A 22,276-nucleotide genomic window follows, 5' to 3' on the forward strand; every position below is an offset into this window, starting at 1 on the left:
CTGCCAGCAATCTTGATTGATTGATTGATTGATTGATTGATTGATTGATTGATTGATTGATTGATTGATTGATTGATTGATTGATTGATTGATTGATTGATTGATTGATTGATTGCCTATTTTTCAAGTGCTGGGTGAACGAATACTTTATCCCATGAATGCAGAAATGCACAGTATTTTTGCAATGCATTGGCCAAGCATTTGCTGGCCTTTGAAGTAAACAGGCTAGCATGCCGAGCATGCATATTGACAGTAAACAGCGTGCTCTCACCGTGAGTCTTTTTTCGGGGTTGACCTCGATCATGCCTCGCAGCAGAGCCTGGCAGTCGGGTGGGATGAAATGGGGCATGTGGAAGACGCCACTTTTCACCTTCTCCAGCAGCTGGCGTAGGTTATCGTGATCGAAGGGCAGAGCGCCCTGTGGACAGCAGACAAGAGGACAAAGTTACACAGATGGGAGTGACATGCACTGAGAGATTCACTTATTTGCTAAACAGCCTTTGAGCTAAAAATCTGAAGCAGGTGAGAAGTGGAGGAAGTAAAATGTGCTCCTATGAGCTCTGGCAAAAGCAGATTTCCTCACCACTAGCAGAGCGAAGAGAATGACTCCACAGCTCCACACGTCAGCCCGTCTACCGTCATATTTCTCACCCTACAGAATTAGGAGGCCAAAGACAGTGAGGTCAGTGGTACACTTTCAGACACAGTCATGCTCTAAAACATGCAGAATACTTTTTGGATCTATGGACTTACCCTGATCACCTCTGGACATGCATAATGAGGAGATCTGCAAATAAGAACAGCACAGAAGAGTGTGAGGAAGAGTGGAATGTATAAAAGAACAGTGGAAAAAACTGCCACTTATTTTGATGAACACTAAGAAATGACAAAGCCAACTGATCTACTAATTAAGTTTGTTCTGGTTCTAAATTAAACTCAAAATTAAGGCACTATGCCGGCTAAACTTCAGGCTGCTCTATTCTCATGTGCTAAAACATGCTAGCAACATGCTACAAACTGTCATGCTGAAACAAAACAATATGCCTCAAGAAGCTGTTGTTTACAGTGGATCTATCTATCTATCTATTTATCTATCTATCTATCTATCTATCTATCTATCTATCTATCTATCTATCTATCTATCTATCTATCTATCTATCTATCTATCTATCTATCTATCTATCTATCTATCTATCTATCTATCTATCTATCTATCTATCTATCTGTCAATCTGTCTGTCTGTCTGTCTGTCTGTCTGTCTGTCTATCTATCTATCTATCTATCCTTCTTTTCCTTCCATCCATACATCCATCCATCCATCCATCCATCCTTCCATCCATCCATCCATCCATCTATCCATCCATCCATCCATCCATCCATCCATCTATCTATCTATCTATCTATCTATCTATCTATCTATCTATCTATCTATCTATCTATCTATCTATCTATCTATCTATCTATCTATCTATGTATCTATCTATCTATCTATCTATCTATCTATCTATCTATCCTTTCTTCCCTCCTTCCATCTATCCATCCATCCATCCATCCATCCATCCATCCATCCATCCATCCATCCATCCATCCATCCATCCATCTATCTATCTATCTATCTATCTATCTATCTATCTATCTATCTATCTATCTATCTATCTATCTATCTATCTATCTATCTATCTATCTATCTATCTATCTATCTATCTATCATCCTTCTTTTCCTTCCATCGATCCATCGATCCATCCATCATCCATCCTCTATCAATCCATCCATCCATCCATCCATCCATCCATCCATCCATCCTTCCTTCCTTACTTACTTCCATCCATCTATCTATCTATCTATCTATCTATCTATCTATCTATCTATCTATCTATCTATCTATCTATCTATCTATCTATCTATCTATCTATCTATCTATCTATCTATCTATCTATCTATTATCCTTCTTTTCCTTCCATCGATCCATCGATCCATCCATCCATCCATAATCCATCATCTGTCCATCCATCCATCCATCCATCCATCCATCCATCCATCCATCCATCCATCCATCCATCTATCTATCTATCTATCTATCTATCTATCTATCTATCTATCTATCTATCTATCTATCTATCTATCTATCTATCTATCTATCTATCTATCTATCTATCTATTATTCTTCTTTTCCTTCCATCGATCCATCCATCCATCGATCCATCATCCATCCATCCATCCATCCATCCATCCATCCATCCATCCATCCATCCATCCATCCATCCATCCATCCATCCATCCATCCTCCCTTTCATCTATCTATCTATCTATCTATCTATCTATCTATCTATCTATCTATCTATCTATCTATCTATCTATCTATCTATCTATCTATCTATCTATCCTTTCTTCCTTCCTTCCCTCCTTCCATCCATCCATCCATCCATCCATCCATCCATCCATCCATCCATCCATCCATCCATCCATCCATCCATCCATCCATCCATCTATCTATCTATCTATCTATCTATCTATCTATCTATCTATCTATCTATCTATCTATCTATCCTTTCTTCCTTCCCTCCCTCCTTCCATCCACCCACCCATCCATCCATCCATCCATCTATCCATCCATCCATCCATCCATCCATCCATCCATCCATCCATCCATCTATATGTCTATCTATCTATTATCCTTCTTTCCCTCCTTCCATCAATCCATCTATCCATCCATCCATATATCCTTCTGCATATATTATGTATATTTTCTACAATATGGTAGAACAACTTGTCCATGTCCAGTACTCACCCACAGCTTGTCTCCAGCAGACTGTCTCCCACCTGTAGTGAAGCCATGCCGAAGTCTGCAATCCTGATATTGTTCCTCTCATCCAGCAGCAGGTTTTCTGGCTTCAGGTCTCTGTGACTACAAGAGCACAGAGGACATTTTATCCTATCTGTCAGATTATGCTACCGTCACTGTATTTGAATGGTTTTGGGGTGGAGGTTAGGGATTGGGGAAGGTTAGGGCGATGTATCAGCCTCATATAACATCTAAATCTTTGCTGGTAGCACAATACAATAGGAAGCATATTTCATCATCGTAATAGGCTGTCTACTTTTTGAATGGGAAGTCACTGGTTCAAGCCCTGGAGTTTGCATGTTCTCCCTGTGTTTGCGTGGGTTTAATCTGGGCGCTCCGGTCTCCCCCACAGTCCAAAGACATGCGCTATAGGTGAATTAACTAAGCTAAAATGATCATAGTGTATGTGTGTGAATGCAAGAGCGTATGGGTGTTTCCCAGTACTGGGTTGCAGCTGGAAGGGGATGTGCTGTGTAAAACTGGATAAGTTGGTGGTTCATTTCGCTGTGGTGACCCCTGATTAGTAAAGAGACTAAGCCAAAAATAAAACGAATGAATGAATGAATATATGCAACCAATGTACATTGTTTTTTTAGCGTACACATAATTATTTAACTTCATCATATGCAATGTGAGTGACAAGCTAAATCAAAAACATAATATCAGATGACCTTTTGACCTCAGAAGTCTGTTATGTAATATTTGTTATTGTTGTTGGTTTCAGATTTGTGTGATATGCAGATTGGTTTCTTACCATATGGAGTGACTGTGGCAAAAGTCCAAAGCCGATATGATTTGTCTGAAGAACTTCCGCGCCTCTTTAGGCGTCAGTCGGCCCTTCTTCACCAAATAATCAAACAGCTCTCCTCCAGAAACATGTTCCAGCACCAGATATCTGCATCAACACAGCAGTGTCAGACTATACATTAACACTGTAAGAACAGACCAATGAGAAGCAGGCAGGACAGTGTGTGTTTAATTAGGCCTGTTTGTGCATGTCTTATAACTCACAGGTATTTGTTATTCTCATAAACATCGTGGAGTTTCAAAACATGTGGATGTTCAATCAGTTTCAAAATGGCAATTTCTCTCTCCACCTGGTTAAATGAGAAAAAAATTTGTTAAATTTACCACTCAGTCTTATAGATATCATTTCATTTTAAACATGACTTTCCAAGCTGTAAAAAACAACCAAAACTATATATGTATATAAATATACAGCTAAAGCTAAATTATTATTATTATGTCATTTTCATTAATCAAACTGAATTAAATCTAGCTAATGATAGTATTTGTTTATTTTAATTCAGACTAATGAAAAAAATTGAGCATTCTTTATTACTAGATATATTCATTTAAAGTGAAAACAATTTAAATGTGTCAGATCTATTAAGGGTCTGAATCTTTTTTTTTCAGTGTATTATTACTGTAAATTAGCCCTCCTGTGAATTTTATACATTTTTATGATTTAAAATATTTTCCATGACATTTAACAACAAGAAAATGTTCACAGTATGTCCCCTCCTGATTTTTCTATATTTATTTATATATTAAGTCTTATTTATTTAAATTTGCCGGGAATAAAAACAGTTTTTACATTTAAAACAATGTTAAGGTCAATATCATTAGTAACAATACTGATTAGAAATCAATTTAATTCGAATTAGATTAATTAATAATATCAATTTGAAATTATTTGTTGCCTAAAAGATCAAATAAATCAGTTATTAGAAATGAGTTCTTAAAACTATTATGTTTAGAAATGTGTTGAAAAAAATCTTCTCTACATTAAACAGAAATTGGGGGAAAAAATAAACCAACCCAAGCTCATTCTGAAAACGTAGTCCTGCGGACGTTTCTGAAGACAGCGGAATACGTCCCAGCAGGTACATACGGCCGCGTTAATTTTTTTCAAGCGAACGCTAAGGGGCGGTGTGACGATGTTCCCTATCACGCTTGCCGGCCGGCCGGCCGACCGCTTACCTCCTTGTGGAGGGCTTCCCCGCTGCAACCCTTTTTATCCACTCAGCTCACCGTGTACATCGGCAGGCTCGAGATGCAGAGAGGAGTCGACCACGGCGATCGGTTTCGAGTCCGGGGAAGAGCGGTTCCAGCAATCAGGTAAGACAAAAACAGAATCCCAAAAATTAAGTGAACGAGTTTCGTAACAGGGTGAGAACGCAGTGAAATCCGAAAACGAAAAAATCAGGGCTTTTCTTTTTTTGGACGGCTTTTTGTAAACTGTTGCTTGGGTTTAGGGAAGCGAGCGGGCGGGTGGGTCGATCGGTAAAATTGGTTGGGTTCAGGGAAGGAGAAGGGCGGGTCGGTCGATTGGCCGGTCGCGCAGTCAATCATTCGGTCAGCCGGACAGTGGCCTCAGGTGGGTTTACGCGAGAACATCGCAGGCGCAAACGCGAGACTCGCGAGCACTCGCGAGAGGCGTTTGAGGTGCAAAAAAGTGCACAATGTCGGCCTCTAGCGGATTCGCAAAAACAAAAACTGCAGCCATGCGTAACCACTGGGATGTATTCCGCGGTCTCCAGAAACGTCCGTGGGACTACGTTTTCACTAAGAGCCTGGGTTGAAATAAACAGGGGGCTAATAATTCTGACTAACGAATAACATCTGAAGTGATATGCTTTAAAAACAGTCAGCTACGCTTAAGAAGAATTAAACATGCTAGACTTTCTGCGATGGTGTCGTGAGGCACTGCAGACATGGTGTTGCTTTTCGTGAACTATGCCACATTACACGAGAAGAAACGATTGAATCTTGTGTCACGACGTACATCTGTCATTTACGACTCACTAACGACACCCTACATCAAGGAAATCATACCGAAATCATGTGATCTGGCCGGAGCTTTATAACTAGCCAACTGAGTAAGCACACTTTCGTTCTGACCAATCAGAATTGCGCAACTGAACTCCGCCCACAATAAAAAAAAGGAAAACACTGACAAGTGGGATGATAGCGTCTGCCGCTTCAGAAGCATTAATAGAAGAATTAATACATGACATTTTTTTATAATATTTGGGTTTTTAAAGTCACAGACACCAAACAAAAACAGGTAATTTTTAAATGATGTCGCAGAATAGTTGCCGCAGCGTATTATAGAGCTAAAGCTTGAAATAAATTAAAATCAGCTTGAAGTTTGAATTTAATCATAAATCAAATCGCAATATCTGTCAAAAAAAAACAAAAAAAACGCAATTAGATATTTTTCCCAAATAGCACAGCCCTAGGTAGGCCTATACCAAGATGAAACATAGTACTTTAAATGCTAATTCATTTAAATGCTAATTTCAATATCAGCTGTGACAAGTTAAAGCTTATTATTCCATCTTTACCTTCATCAACACCGATTCTGAGAGTTTTTCTCTGTTGACTATTTTGATGGCTACTTTTTGGCTGGTGATGCAGTGAATCCCCAGCTTCACCAGACCTACAGACACCGCAGACATTCACAAGGCAATTGATCAGCGATAAATGCTTTGAAAACAGACTATTACATGCAATTAAACGCATAGACCGCATCTCCTTACCTGTCTGGCCTTTCCCAAGGGTCTTTTCCAGTCGATACGGCCCCACATACTGAGCTGCCTGGGTCACTGACAGTTCCTTAGACATCCTGACTCCTGCTAACCGCGCTACAGCCTGCAATATTACCACAGTCCGCCGATTCTGAGGTGAGTTTTAATAAAATAATCTCTCAAGGGTCTGCAACAACCCGGAAATATATCCATGTTGAGCTCGGGGTGCCCTAAATGCTGTCATACGGGCCCGTTTGGTCTTTCGGATGTCAGGAAAGACATTAATAGCAGTCGCTCTTCTCAATCGATCAGACTTTTCATTCAACACACAGACACTGAGCAGGACGCGGTGTTTCTAGATGCATCTACCCTAACGGCATGACAAACTCCTCCTAACTAGTGTTTATAAGTGAACGCACACGCGCACGCCTTCAGGCCTGGATCACAGGTAAGGCTGACACAATCTTAATACGTTAAACAAACAGGTAAATCAATTCCCGCTTCACATCCGCAAGTGTGTGTGTCAGTGTGAGGAGATGCTCTGCTATCATCCAGGTCTGCTTCATCTGCGGCTGGTGCTGGTGCTGGTGCTGATGCTGAGCTCCATCCTCCCGCACGCAGCGCCGCATCCTCATCCGTCTCTCCCCGCGTCCTCTCCCGCCGGTCCCGCATCCGCCGGACGCAGATCTGACAGGGTTTTTTTTGGTGGTGATTTACAGGCTGCGCAGTGCTCGCTGGGGTCTTGCGCGTCTTGGTGGTTATTTCTGCGTTGTAAAGCGTAATTTTCTTCTCCGTTGTGGTTCCTTTTGCATCAGCATCCGGGTCCCACACCCTCCTCCTGCTCCTCCTCATCATCATCAGCCCTCCCTCCTCATCACTGCACCTCTCGCCACCGCCATGCCATCAGATGGTGATACACCAGCATACTCGATTACATACAGCTGAAGTCAAAATTATTCGCCCTCCTGTGAATTTCAGATATTTCCTAAATGATATTTAGCTGAATACTAGTATCTTGAGAATATTTAGTGCAATATTACTGTAATAAATGTAAGAAATCAGTTATTAGAAATTAGTTTTCATATCCCTGCTGAAAAATCCAGCTTCAACCAGCCTAGGCTGGTTGGCTGGTATTAGCTGGTCGACCAGGCTGGTTTTAAAGAGGTTTTGGCCACTTCCAGGCTGGTTTCCAGCCATTTCCAGCCTGGTCTTAGCTGGCCAGGCTGGAAGATGACCAGCTAAAACCAGCTTGACCAGCCCAGCCAAGCTGGAAGTCCAGCCAAAACCAGCTATATCCAGCTTAAACCAGGCTAGTCAAGCTGGTTTTAGCTGGATTTGGCTGGTCATTTAAAAATTTAAATAAATAAAAAAATTGAAAAAATACTGGGTGTCTTATTTTTTAAGTAGAAACAAATTAAACTTATGAATATTTTAAACTTTTTTAAAACTACATTAAACTGATTTAAAATGTATTGTTCTGTATAACTTCTAGAATTCAGCTATAAACAGGGGGGTTGGCTGGAGGGTTACATTTTGTTAAAATTTCAGTGTTATGTATATTCCTTTTGAATATTTAGATTACAATTTGTTTAACGTCTTTAAAATAATCTATGCTCACCAAGGCTGTGTTTATATGTTCAAAATATAATAAAAACAGTAATATTTTAAACATCATTGCTGATTAAAATCTATACAACTAAAATCTTGTTCGATGTTATCTGAAATAAAATATTTTAAAGAAAGGCTTACTGAAGGAAAGCTCATCGGTTTATGTCAGATAGTTCGTGAAAAAAAATTTATAATAATTTAATATATGTAATTATAGTTTTCGGATGAAACGTTAAACTGAGGTCCTGACTCTCTGTGGTTGTTAAAAACCCTTCTGACCATCCCCATATCATTACTAGCTTCATCACTGTCCTCTCTCCACCATCATGTGGTTTGGAGCAATATGGCTGCAGTCGCATCATCTAGGTGGAATGTGTGTAAAAAAAATGTGTGTAAAGTCTTTAAGTGTCCAGAAATGCACCATATAAATGTAAGGAATTATTCATTTTCTTGTCGGCTTAGTCCCTTTATTAATCCGGGGTTGCCACAGCAGAATGAACCGCCAACTTGTAAGGAATTATTATTAATATTATTTACAAAAACTCAGTAGTTACCTTTAGTGCTATTAAAATCAAGCCTTCTGATTGCTGCAGTAGTTGCATTAGTACATGTGCTCTGTGATTAAATGACTATTAATAATTATCAGAATAAATATTAAAATAATAATAATGTGCCTTGTGCTTACATTTTCTGTCACAGCTCTCAAACATAAACCCCATTCAACACGTTTTCGTCCTATATCTGTCAGTACCATCAAAACGAAACACTATTTTGTTTATGCATTTGTGTATGCACAGCTAATTAATATGTGATGAAAAATATGACAGCAGTTTTGTCAGCGGCATCCTAAACTCTAGAAGGTGCTGACAGTCTGCTTCTACACGCCTCAAAAAACACTATGCTAGTGTGCTTGGCATAAGAGATCAAGCAGAACACTGCAGTTAAAGCCAAATCAATTACTGCATTCATTATCATCAAGTCATGTATGTAGTCAGCACATGAGTTTTAAATATGAATGCAATTGATGTGTTCAAATCTGATGGACTTGGAATAAAGGATAAAGAAAAAATGGTAGTGAATTCAACTGACTCATAGTTGAGTAAACAGATTTACATACACTGATTGTATAATGATTTTTGTACAATACACAATATTGTAATATTACAGTTAAAAAACTGTAATACACTCTCAGAAATAAAGGTACAAGAGCTGTCACTGGGGTGGTATCTTTTCAAAAGATACATATTTGTAACTAAAGAGTCCACAGTGGTATCTCAAATGTGCATTTTAGTGCCAAAAGGTACCTAAAAAGTACCTTTGAGGAACCATTGTGGACCCTTCAGGTACAAATATGTATCTTTTAAAAAGGTACTGCCCCAGTGACAGCTCTTGTACCTTTATTTCTGAGAGTGTATGAACTGAAATTTACTTCAGCACAGTTACGGTACATACTTTACATGCAGTATGTAACAATACAGTACAATACAGTATGTTACTGTATTTTAAAGTTGCATTGTGAAAATATATATAATACTACAAATACAGCAAGGTACATGGTGCTATAAATGTAAATACAGTATTTTAGCTGTAATTGATTTACAGTAAGTTACTGGCAAACCGAACTGTAATATGAATTGTAGTTACTGTAGAGTTGTGCCGTATGATACCATATGTTAAAGTTGTGCTGAAAAAATTGAGTGACAGGATTGGGAATATTACTGTATATTTTACAGTAAAAATATACAATACTGTAAATAGAATTAAATAATACTGTAGTTGACATTTCAGTCCCACTTTATATTAAGTGTCCTTAACTACTATGTACTTACATCAAAAATTAAATACAATGTACTTACTGTGTTTATAATGTATTTGAGAACACTTGTGGTGCTTTTGAGTTGGGATAGAGGTTGGGTTATGGACAGGTTTGGTGGTATGGGTAGGTTTAAGGGTGGGTTAAAATGTAAGGGATGGTCAACAGTGTATTTACAAATGTAATTACAGAAGTTAATTACAGATGTAATTACGTACATGTATTTAATCAAGCATAAGTACACAGTAAATACATGTATTTACACAATAACAAAGTATTTATTCCTGTGTAAGTACATATTAGTTAAGGCCACTTAATATAAAGTGGGACCGACATTTCTTTTATGGTTTCTACCGTAAAATCACACCTGCCAATTTTTTTGCCTTAAATTTTATTCATTTATTTTTTTTTGCAAAGAGTCACTGTATATATATTCATCATCATGTGTGTATTCAGCACAGTTATGTATTAATTGTGAATGTGATTGGTGTGTTCAAATTACACTGAAAAAAAAAGAAGTAATTTTACGGTTTACCAACAGCTGGGCTGCCAGAAAAAAAGTAAAATAACGGCCGTTAAATTACAGAAATATACCCTAAAATAATGGATATTAAATGACAGAAATGTCCATAAATTTCTGGTAAGTTTCTGTAAAATAATATCTGTTATTGTATGGTAAATTTCTGTATTTTAACAGCCATTGTTTTACTTTTTTAATGCCGGCACCCCAGCTGCCGGAAATAAACCATAAAATTACAAAAAAAATATCAGTGTAAATTAGTGCTGTCAAACAATTAACGGCATGCCAAAAAAAAAGTTTCATAATTTTACTAATACAAATTTACAAGTTTACAAATACATGTTTACTAAATATGTTTGTGAATATTTTTTGTGTGAATATATGCATGACTATATTGGATAAAATATTAGTTTATATATTTGTATATCCATATTTAGATATAATACAAATTATAAATAAGAATTAAATATATATCTAAATATATTTATTTTATATATTTTAATAGTTTATGTACAGTATGTGTATGTGTATTTATACATAAATATACACAGTAGTACGCATGTATATATTGTGATGTATATTGCGATTAATCATCTGACAGTGCTAGCTCAAATCTGATGTACTAATGTAAAATAAATGATAAACAATGATAATAATTTATTTAAAATCAGATGAAATACATTGTGCTTTTTACAGCATCAAATCTGAATTCAGAAACAACAAAAACAACAACACAGTTACAAATAACACAGACGACATGAGGCAAGACGTTTCACGATCTAAATAAATAAATTCCACTGCTTTCCAGCTCCTGCACCCCCTTCCACTGTCCTTCGAATGGTTCAGTCCAGTGCAGAGTGAGGGAATGCAAGGACACTGGAGGACCAGAGAGGAAGGACCTGCGATAAAAATAGCAGAAGAAAATCAGAATGGACAAATCAATGCCCTCATCCAGACGCTTCTGCAATAAAACCTTCTGTAATTTGGGCTAACTTCAACAGCAGATACATTTCAAGGAGTATAAAAGTCAAAGTAAGAAAGAAGAATTGAATAAAATGTGTTAAATGTACATACATGTATATCCATGTCCCCCTCAGGAGGCCGCTGTGGCTCCCTTCACACAGGCATTGAAAGCCTCCAGCAGCTCCTTACAGGCCTCTGCACCTTTACCCTGAACACTGAACACACACACACACACAGATTTGTTTTTATCACATTGATAAGCCATAGAATAAATACTTTCTAATAAGTCTATTTATTTTACAAGCATTTTTTTGTCTGTAAAACCTGTTTATTATTTTTGTAAACATTTTAAATGTTACTTGGACATAATTTCTGTTAAATAAAAAAAAGCTTTAAAATTGATAACACTATGTGCATCTTATACACTCTCAGAAATAAAGGTACGTGAGCTGTCACTGGAGTGGTACCTTTTCAAAGGGTACATATTTGTACTTAAAGGGTATATGTTGGAACCTCAAAGGTATATATTAGTAGCTAAACATTTTAAGAGGTACTCTTTTGTACTGCTTAGGTACTGTTGTGTACCCTTGAGGTATCAATAAGGACTCTTTAAGTAGAAATATGTACCTTTCAAAAATGTACCACCCCCGTGACAGCTCTTGTTATTTCTGAGAGTGTAAGATAACATAGTTTCTTTTCTATAATATACATTTGACCTGAATATAGGGTGGCACGGTGGTGCAAGCACTGTCGCCCCACAGCCAAAAGGTTGCTGGTTCAAGTCCTGACTGGACCAATTGGCGTTTCTGTGTGGAGTTTTGCATTTGGTTTCCTCCACAGTCCAAACACATGCGCTATAGGTGAATTAGATGAACTAAGTTGGCCGTAGTATGTGTGAATACGAATATAGTGTGAATATGAATTATAGTGTGAGGGTGTTTCTGCTGCATAAACATATGCTGGATAAGTTAGCGGTTCATTCCGCTGTGGTGACGCCTGATAAATAAGGAACTAGGTAAAAAAAAAATTAAAGAAAAAATGACCTTCATATTTTGATTCCTAAAATAATGAGCCGTTTTTGCATGAATTGTAGTTAAATTAGCACAGTGAAGCTGCTTCTCCTTTGACATCCATTCATAATGACTATCTTCAGTCACTGAACTTCTGCTAATATTACTTATTTGTGACCTCTGATCCTGTTTCTTACATAAGATCAGTCTTTTAAAAAGAGTATCTACAGAGATACAGAGGAAAGGGTTAAACTGTAGCAACAACAAAAGTGTAGAACAGAACAAAGCCTAAAATAAATAAATTTAAAAGAATAAAATACACTCTAAAAAATTTTGTTTCGACAAAACAAAACAAAAATAATGCAACAGTTTACATTAATTTATTGAAATTACGATAACATCTAACAAAATGAAGTTCAGACAACAAACTTTATTATGTTAGCTAAATATTTTCCTCTTCAATCAGAGGCATTTTTACATAGCAAAAACTTTAAATCTATAAGTCGAGTACTCAAAAATGTTGTTTCAGTTAGTTTTTTATTTTAAAATTAAAAACAAATCCAGTGTTATGTTCTTAATTCCATGCACATTTTCAAGTTTAGAGCCGCAAATAAATTAAGTAGCCGAAATTGTTACAGTTTTTGTTTGTTTTTTAAATTTAATCTTCATGCTTGTAAGAAATACATTTAACAACGATATTTTTGTTTTTCGGTAATTTTTTTTTTTTCTGTAAAAAACACAGGTTTTCATTGTTTTACAAAACAAAAACATGTACTGTCCCATATTATCATTATAAAAAAAAACATCAGTGCGTGGACATTTTTAAATTGATGTAATTATCAATATTTTCCTGTTTTGAAACCTTAATAAAATTATTCTGGTAACTTAAAAGTTTAATCTAATCAGCATTTTAGAATTTTTAAGTTACAATAATATTAAACCATGTAGTGGTAACAGTTCTCTTGAGCTATTTTTTGGAGTAAAGCAAGGGTAATATTATTAATTTTCACTAATTTTCTTTTCGCTTAGTCAATTTCTTAATCTATAACAAAGGTTAAAGGAACTAAGCCGAAGGAAAATGAAATGACATGATGGTTCATACATACCAAATATTGACATTTATTTATTTATTACGCAGTTCTAAACAGATTCAGCCAAAGATGTACATTTATTCATTATCACCCTCAAGCGGTTCCAGACCTTTGTGAGATTTTTTTCTGTTGATCATAAAATAATATATTTTGATGAAAGCTGAAAAAAACCATTGACTTCCAAAGTAGGAAAAACAAATACTGTGGAAGTCAGTGGTTTTCGGCTTTCTTCAAAATATATTTTTTTTGTTCAGGAGAAAGAAATTCGTAAAAAAAAGTTTTGAACAAGTGAAGGGTGAGCAGTTGATGTTTATTTTTGAATGAACTATCCTTTAAGTGTTCAGTTATAGAACAAATGTGACCTTTGGTTTAAAAAAGTTATTATGCAACATATCTAAAAAAATATTATATAAACATTTACTGTGCTTCTGTACTTGACTTCCATAGTGTTTGTTTTTCCACACGTGTCAATGTTTCCAGATATTCAGAATATCTTCTTCTGTGTTTGCAGTACTTAGCATGTCCACAAGATGGCCTTACGATAGTCCCAATAATAAAAAATAACAATAATCATTTAATAATGCGTAACTCTTGCACACTTAATAGTTAATTCTAGTGTAGATCTGCACATGACACACCTTTAACCTCATAAATAACGCAGACATTGCGGTACTGCTCTGAAATGTGAGCCATGAGCACCTCCACACCCTCCGTGTGTGTGTGTGTGTGTGTGTGTCTATTGAAAACCCTGCTATTTTTACAGCACAGATATACATTACTTAAAGTTCACTCTAAATCTGGCATCAAACAGAGACATACTGCTCTGAATGCTGTGAACACGTGTGTATTTGTGCACAAATTATGCAACTTTTGCTGACAAGACGCTCGTTTCAAAAATGTAGTCATTTCATATGTGCATGTGATTAGTTAGTTAATAAATTTGACACTTAAATAAACACTCTGTTACTTGCGAATTATACATCCTAACATGCAAATCATACACTAAAAATGTTTTGAAGCTGAATCAAATCAACCTCATTAAATTAAATGAAACTAACTTTTTAAATTACGTTAGAAACATGATTTGCTTGAGTTAATATGCTAGAAATACGCTGTCATGACTTATTGATCTTATTTTTTGTAGAGACTGCATCAGTGAAGAAACAGATCTTCATTTTGAATATTTGTGCAAGTCACCGTAAAGTTTATAGTATTGCGTCATTGTGTGAGTGCACTGACCTCTGACCTTTTAACCTAGAAACAGAGCACTTTGCTTTGTTAACTCATTTGCAGAGGTTAATCATTCATGCGTGAAACCACAGTGCTGGAAAACGTCTGAAATCAGAAAGTGTTGTGACGTGTGTCTGCAAAGGGCTGGAGATGTGCTCCTGACACATGCTTTAACTTAGCAACATGATGGCCAACATGGTGTAATTTTCCACCTCCATCATCACTTCCAAACCCCGCGCACCATGTGCTCAAGCTTCTCTTGTATCCACTTCGGTATCCAACACACATTTAACTGAGGTTTCGGAAATTGTCATTTGCATACCACAGATATTCTTTATTCAATGACTTTCTAGATTAAATGTAATAAAATAAAATTGTTTTGATTTTGAAGAAACTTTCTTCTGCTCGTCAATGAAATATATTTGATAAATGATTACTGTTATAAAGAACTATTAGTTTTTAATAGATTTTTCGATTTTCCACATCATTAACCCAGTCTTGCCACTTGATAGAAATCATTAAAACATTCTGAATTCATACTTAAAGAGACTCAATATTTATATTATTTTATTTCCAGTGTTTTATGAGTTTCTTTCTTCAGTTGAGCAAAAAAGAAGGCATTTTAAAAAATGTTAAAAACCGGTAACCATTGACTTCCATAGTAGAAAAAACAAAGACTAAGCAAAGGGTTACCGGTTTCCGACATTTTATTTTTTTCTAAATATATTGGTGTTACACAGAAAAAAAAATCATAAAGGTTTGGACCAAGTAAATGGTGAGTAAATGATGATGTAATTTTCATTTTGGGGTGAATTACCCCTTTAAATATGCTTAAATAATAACAGTGGATTTTACTATACAGTTTTTACTGCTTGGTGTTTGTTCTATACATTTTTAGGATCATTTTATTGACACAAAGTTTTATAGAATATATATTCATCAGCGCCTTTTATATATTCAGAATTATTAGCCCCCCTTTGAATTTAATATTCTTTTTTAAATATTTTCCAAATGATGTTTAACAGAGCAAGGCAATTTTCACAGTATGTCTGATTATATTTTTATTCTTTTCTTTTATCAGAAAGTCTTATTTGTTTTATTTCGGCAAGAATAAAAGCAGTTTTTAATTTTTTAAAAACCATTTAAGGTCAATATTATTAGCCACTTTAAGCTCATTTTTTCCAGTATGCTACAGAACAAACCAACATTATACAATAACTTGCCTAATTACCCTAACCTGCCTAATTAACCTAGTTAAGCCTTTAAATGTCACTTTAAGCTGTATAGAAGTGTCTTGAAAAATAATATTAACCAGAAATTTGAGAAAAAAAAATAAGCAACTAATAATTAGGGGGGTAATAATTCTGACTTCAACTGTGCATATATATATAATTGTTTTCTTTTTTCATAAAATGTATTTATGTATTATTTATTTATACATGCAAACAATTCAATCATATTTACTGTCACTTGAATTAAATAATGAGCACTTGCTGGATTAAGAGTATTTTTATTTACTATTATTATTTACTGCAAACTTTTGGTATATGTCATGCAGTTAATTGTTTCCTCTAATATATTGATCAGTACGACTATTTTCAACATCATCATCATTCTCTTGTCGGCGAGTCCCTTTATTAATCCGGGGTTGCCAAAGTGGAATGAACCGCCAACTTATCCATCAAGTTTTTACACAGCGGATGCCCTTCCAGCCGCAACCCATCTCTGGGAAACATCCACACACTCATACACTACGGACAATTTAGCCTACCCAATTCACCTTTACTGCATGTCTTTGGACTGTGCGGGAAAGCAGAGCACCCGGAGGAAACCCACGTGAACGCAAGGAGAACATGCAAACTCCACACAGAAACGCCAACTGAGCCGAGGCTCGAACCAGCGACCCAGCGACCTTCTTGCTGTGAAGCAACAGCACTACCTACTGCGCTACTGTTTCGCCCCACGGCTGTTTTCAACATTGGTAAATTGATATCAGATTGATTTCTCAAAGATCATGTGTGTCTGCAGGTGTAAGATGCTTAAAATTCAGTTTTACATCACAGGAAATCCAAGATATTTAAAAATAAGTACAGAGTTCTGTTCAACATTGTGATAACATTTCACAATTCTGCTGTTTTATTGTCATTTTGTTAGCAATGAGGGTCTTTTAAAAAACTGAGTTAGTATTAATCGTCTGCGCTTTTGATCACCAGTGTACACAGTGGTTTTGTAATCAGTATTGATGAGTTTCTTCATTTAAAGCATGTACATTTCCAGTAAAAAAAAACAATAATAATAATAATAAAAAAAACAGATAAGCTTAAAGTGTTGACCTCTAAATGTTGCATTATTGACTCACCATTTGTCCAGCTCCTCTTTGGGGAGTTTGCACTGAGCAGGAACTTCTTCTGGCATCTTTGTGTCTATCTGTCTGTCTGTGTGTGACTCGTGCTGTAGTGAGCTGAGGAGAGCCTGTAAGGAAGCACACAGTGATCCTCTAATATATATAGGGTTACTTCTCAACGTGTGGGAGGGAAGGAGGAGCAGAAACAGCCTGCAGAAGAGTGTCAGAGGCCAGAAGACGAATAGTAAAGGTGACCCGAACGGGCAAAACTAACCTCACTGGAATTAAACCTCAGAGCAGTTTCAGAGCCGTGTGTAAAGGTTTATTGACTAATCATGAATATATATATATATATGTACTGTTCAACCATTTCTGGTGTTCTGCAGGTTTTTTTTTTCTTAGACAGCCTTGGAAAACCTGCAGAACATCACAAATTGTACAGGTACATGTATTTTCATGGTTTTAACATCTGAAAGGTTTCAGTTTGGACCTGAATGTTGCAGTGAATGTTTGTTTTTTGAAAACAAATGATTTATTGGATTTAAAATAAGCTTAGTGGTTGCAATGAGTTGATATAGGCTGATTTTAAACAAACGAAATAAATTTAGTAATGTTTAAGTCCATATAAGATGTTTAAAACCACTTACTTAAAAAAAAAAAACTCTGGTAAACACAATGAATCATTTTTGTCATTGTTTTAAAGGATGTTAAATGTTTTAAAACGACTCATTTTAACTTAATGGAGATGTTTAATTGGAGGTTTATGTTTTGTTATTTTGTTTTGTTATCTTCACTCAAATAAATAGTTTTGTTGCTTGTTTAAACTATTCATTCATTCATTCATTCATTCATTTTCTTTTCGGCTTAGTCACTTTATTTGTTTGGAGGACTGTAAACCTGTTCTCTGTCTAGTCTCTCATCCTAACTGCAGATGGCGCAGTTTAACAGCACCATTGCAAGATCAAGAGCAAACTACAAAATAAAACACAAAGAAAGAAAGAAAATAAATGACAGCATTTCGGATATACCCATTATTGGACAATAAAGTTCTAAATAACAAATTTATTTAATTTGTATACGAGCAGTGGTTTAACGTTCATCAGTGTTAATTTCGTGCCGCTATTTTGTAGTTGTGACGACACGTCTATATGACGTTTTTCCTAACTGCTGATGTCACTGATGCGTGTTTTTATAAAACTGGAAAGACAACTACAGTAACATGCATATAAATCTTATCTTTTACTTACGTGATTTTAAATGCGGACAACGTTAAATTTTTTATTATTATGTTAAAATGATTTAGTTATAAATTGTGTAATTTATGCTTAGAAATGAAAAATCACACATGAAATAAATAAATAAATAAATAAATAAATAAATAAATAATTGCATTGGGCAGATTTTCTGATTATAATATAATATAATATAATATAATATAATATAATATAATATAATATAATATAATATAATATAATATTATATAATATTATATAATATTATATTATATAATATAGTTTCCCAGAGATGGGTTGCGGCTGGAAGGGCATCCGCTGTGTAAAAAAAAAACGGCTGGATAAGTCAGCGGTTCATTCCGCTGTGGCGACCCCGGATTAATAAAGGGACTAAGCCGACAAGAAAATGAATAAATGAATGACAATATAAAATAATATAATATAATAGGATATAATATAATAGGATATATTATAATATAATACAATAAATATAATATAAAAATATAATATAATATTATATAATATAATAAAAATAATATAATAAGAAATAATATAATTTAATATAATATAATAGGATATAATATATATAAAAATATAATATAATATAATATATTATAATATAATATAATATAATATAATATAATATAATATAATATAATATAATATAATATAATATAATATAATATAATATAATATATATTGCATTATACATGATCTAATAATATGCTGTGTCCTGATTGTGGGATAGTGTGTGTCAGTGTGTTGTTTAAATGAGCTCAGCATGACATCATGGACTGTAATGTTGTGGAGTATTTCCAGAACAGTCTGGATGAGATCATTTAGGATCAGACCATCTTGTATGTATTTTTTGCTATACAATATTAATAAGACTTTGGAGCAAATTTGATCATTGATGTAATGATTATGTATGGGAAATGCCATGAACACAAATAAAAATGGTCCAAGGATAAACCTAACATACAGTTAAAGTCAGAATTATTCACCCCCCCCCCCCCCCCCCCCCCCTTTGATTTTTTTTTATATTTCCCAAATGATGTTTAACAGAGCAAGGAAATTTTCACAGTATGTCTGATAATATTATTTTCTTCTGGAAAAAGTCTTATTTGTTTTATTTAGCTAGAATAAAAGCAGTTTTTATTTTTTAAAAGCCATTTTAAGATCAATATTATTAGCCCCTTTAAGCTATTTTTTTCTGATAGTCTACAGAACATTATATCATTATCATATCATTATACAATAACTTGAAAAATTACCCTAACCTGCCTAGTTAACCTAATTAACCTAGTTAAGTCTTTAAATGTCACTTTAAGCTGTATAAAAGGGTATTGAAATATATCTAGTCAAATATTATTTACTGTCATCATGACAAAGATAAAATAAATCAGCTATTAGAATTGAGTTGTTAAACTATTATGTTTAAAAATGTGTTAAAAAAAATCTTCTCTTTGTTAAACAGAAATTGGGGAAAAATAAACAGGGGGCTAATAATTCAGGGGGGGCTAATAATTCTGACCTCATATACATACATTCTTCATATGCACATGCAATGTGTTTTTCCCAAAAGTGACACCATCGAGTCCCTATTCGTGGCGCCCCCCAGCGGTCGCTGTCTGAAGCGCCGCTCTGCTCACTCTAGCGGCGGGTGTGAGCATGTCTCCCGCCTACAGGCTTCTCTCTACACGCTCTGCATCTGTATTTGTCAGGCTCAAATCCAAGGGAGACGAACGAGGCGCCATCTTTCGTGCGTTTCTCCCTCCAACGATGAGAAAATGATCTCGAAACCGGTGGTCTGTGGCACCTCCGATCTGTAAATAAAGGCGTTTATGAAAAGAACTCGTACCCGAGCAAAACATCGACTCATAATATACTGAAAAAATATACATTTGCTTTCCACAATCCACAGAAGCGGACAGCAGCAGCAAGGTGTTGTCTAGTATCGCCCATTTCGCGATTCCGGAGCCGATAACGAAAAGGGTTCCTGAAACCGGGGTGTTTTTTGACGAAGCGGACACGGATATGGCGAAGGCGGCGGGGCTGCTTGACCAAACGGCTGGTTTTGTGCTTTGGTGACATTATTGTGCTGTTGAAGCCAAAGGTCGGTGGAATAGTTGCCGAAATTCCCTCGGATCGCGCGCCCGTCACGTGGTAGGTTCCTCCTTTTTCTTTGTTAGTGGACGATCTGTAGCAGCAGCAGCACTTATGTTACATAAACCTAATCCTGCACACCCGTCCAAGCCTCCATTTTAACTGCTTTAACCACGAGCTGTTGAATGCAGAAGTGTTTTGATGTACATTTTAATTTACGGCGTTTTGAGAGACCGTGCGGTTGCTTAACAAATACTATCTGCTACTTGCCCGTGCAATAAACACGCGTGCGCTCTGTGTTATTTCATTCCCGTCCTAATTATGACAAAGGACGTGTGTATTACGCTGGTTTAAATGCTATTTCACGTCCTCGTTTCACTGCACTGAACTTATTGGCTGTAAGCCGGTTGGTTCACATAAAATTGGTGGTAAATATGGCTTGCATAACAAGCAAGGCCGCGTGAGAGCACATTATCTGTAATGCTTCTGCTTACTGTATGAGGCATTCAGCAATGCATTAAAACGATTTATCCCTCTTCTACTGTATTTCATGACTAGTTCCTTCATTAATGCACGGAAGTGATGTAAATGTTCATGCGGTCTGTTTCCAAGCATAACTCAGAGAATTGCCTTGTGCTTTTAAAATGTAGTGAGCTGGACATCAACGTTAGTTATTGTGTTTGCTTTTGTGAACGTTTATTAACTCTTACCCTTTACACGTTTTTATTTTTATCGATCTGAAGTGCGTTGTTCCTGTAAGACTTCCTTTTAATTGTACTGAAGAGCTCTTATCGCAGTCATGCGGATGAATAATTTGACTTTATTCATAACTCAGACCTTGAGTGCTTCACCTTCACTTGGTTCACTCATTCTTTGGTAAACCTTTACCGGATTTGTCTTGTTTACTACTTTGACATATTAACCTAGTTAGGTGCTTCAAATAACTCTCAGGCGATACACGCTGTGTGTATGTTGTTATATATATCTTGTTATATATGTTGGTATTGTGTTATGTTTTCATGTTTATGGATAAAAGTTGCTCTCAGTAATTGGTTATAAAGAAATTGAGTATTACTTAAGCATTTGTGTTGATGAAAAAGCCGTTTGATTTCGTATGCAGCGGGTCGCCCCCTCATGGGCACCACCATGTTGACATCACATGACCAGTTTCATCAGATGTCACGCAATTGTGTATATATATATATATATATATATATATATATATATATATATATATATATATATATATATATATATATATATATATATATTAGTTAAGGTTAGTACACATCATGTATTATCACGTGCAGTATTGGGATAAATAAAGCTTTGCCTAATTAAAGCCGTTCACCTAAAACTGAATATTTTGCTATCATTTGCTCATCATTCATTTGTTTCAAACCTGGTTGAGTTTCTGTCTTGTATTGAACCCAAAAGAAGTTATTTAGAAAAATGCTGGAAACCTGTAACCATTGACTTCCATAGTATTTGTTTATTCTACTATGGAAGTCAGTGGTTACAGTTGTCTAACATCTTTTTAAAATAACTAGTGTTTAACAGAAGAAAAAAAAACCTGTAAAGGTTTGGAATCACTTGAGGATGAGTAAATTTACATTTTTGGGTGAGCTATTCTTTTAGCTGGGTTTACTTTTCATTCAAGACTACTGGCAAGTAATATGGCGTACCATTGCTGAATTGAAATTCCATCCGTATTAGTTGTAAAATTCATAAGCGTCTTTTTTCTGCAGTTGAGGTATGGTTATTGTAAGGCATTCATGAGCCGAACCTTCTACATACTCATACTCAGAGATAGTCTCTTATCTGTCGAGGCCTAAAGGCATATCCCTAATTCCGTTGACACAGATGGTCTGCTGAGGAGGAGGGGACAATGAGGAGGCTCGCTGGCTCTTACATAAGCTTGAGTAGAGCCGGTCTTTCCCTACTAACTCCTGTGGTAATGGTCTCCTCTCAGTTGAGGTCAAC

At 35.7% G+C, this 22,276-nt stretch overlaps 2 protein-coding genes and 1 long non-coding RNA gene across 12 annotated transcripts in view; 1 reads left to right on the forward strand and 2 right to left on the reverse strand.

The window, feature by feature from the left end:
- brsk1a (BR serine/threonine kinase 1a) overlaps positions 1-7,196 on the reverse strand; it is a 31,664-nt gene extending 24,468 nt beyond the window's left edge. For all 4 annotated transcript variants that reach the window (XM_087275693.1, XM_087275692.1, XM_087275691.1 and 1 more), the window contains exons 1-8: positions 6,389-7,196; positions 6,194-6,288; positions 3,855-3,940; positions 3,598-3,738; positions 2,790-2,906; positions 754-787; positions 584-652; positions 272-418 (exon numbers count right to left, since the gene is read on the reverse strand). In XM_087275693.1, coding sequence (XP_087131819.1) covers positions 272-418; positions 584-652; positions 754-787; positions 2,790-2,906; positions 3,598-3,738; positions 3,855-3,940; positions 6,194-6,288; positions 6,389-6,473 — 774 coding nt within the window. In that variant the 5' untranslated portion in view covers positions 6,474-7,196. The remainder of the gene's footprint in view (positions 1-271; positions 419-583; positions 653-753; positions 788-2,789; positions 2,907-3,597; positions 3,739-3,854; positions 3,941-6,193; positions 6,289-6,388) is intronic.
- Positions 7,197-10,959: 3,763 nt separating this feature from the next.
- LOC147834379 (uncharacterized) lies at positions 10,960-17,087 on the reverse strand. Its single transcript, XR_015503802.1, has 3 exons — positions 16,971-17,087; positions 11,392-11,495; positions 10,960-11,216 (listed from the first exon to the last, which is right to left on the reverse strand). It is a non-coding gene; the product is annotated as an uncharacterized LOC147834379 (long non-coding RNA).
- A 2,826-nt stretch (positions 17,088-19,913) lies between these two features.
- kansl1a (KAT8 regulatory NSL complex subunit 1a) overlaps positions 19,914-22,276 on the forward strand; it is a 39,562-nt gene continuing 37,199 nt past the window's right edge. For all 7 annotated transcript variants that reach the window (XR_015503774.1, XR_015503775.1, XR_015503776.1 and 4 more), the window contains exon 1: positions 19,914-20,353. The gene's annotated coding sequence lies outside the window, so the exon portion shown is untranslated. The remainder of the gene's footprint in view (positions 20,354-22,276) is intronic.

This window comes from Danio rerio, chromosome 12 (assembly GCF_052040795.2).
Source record: "Danio rerio strain M-AB ecotype USA chromosome 12, GRCz13ab, whole genome shotgun sequence".
Lineage (NCBI taxonomy): Eukaryota > Metazoa > Chordata > Actinopteri > Cypriniformes > Danionidae > Danio > Danio rerio.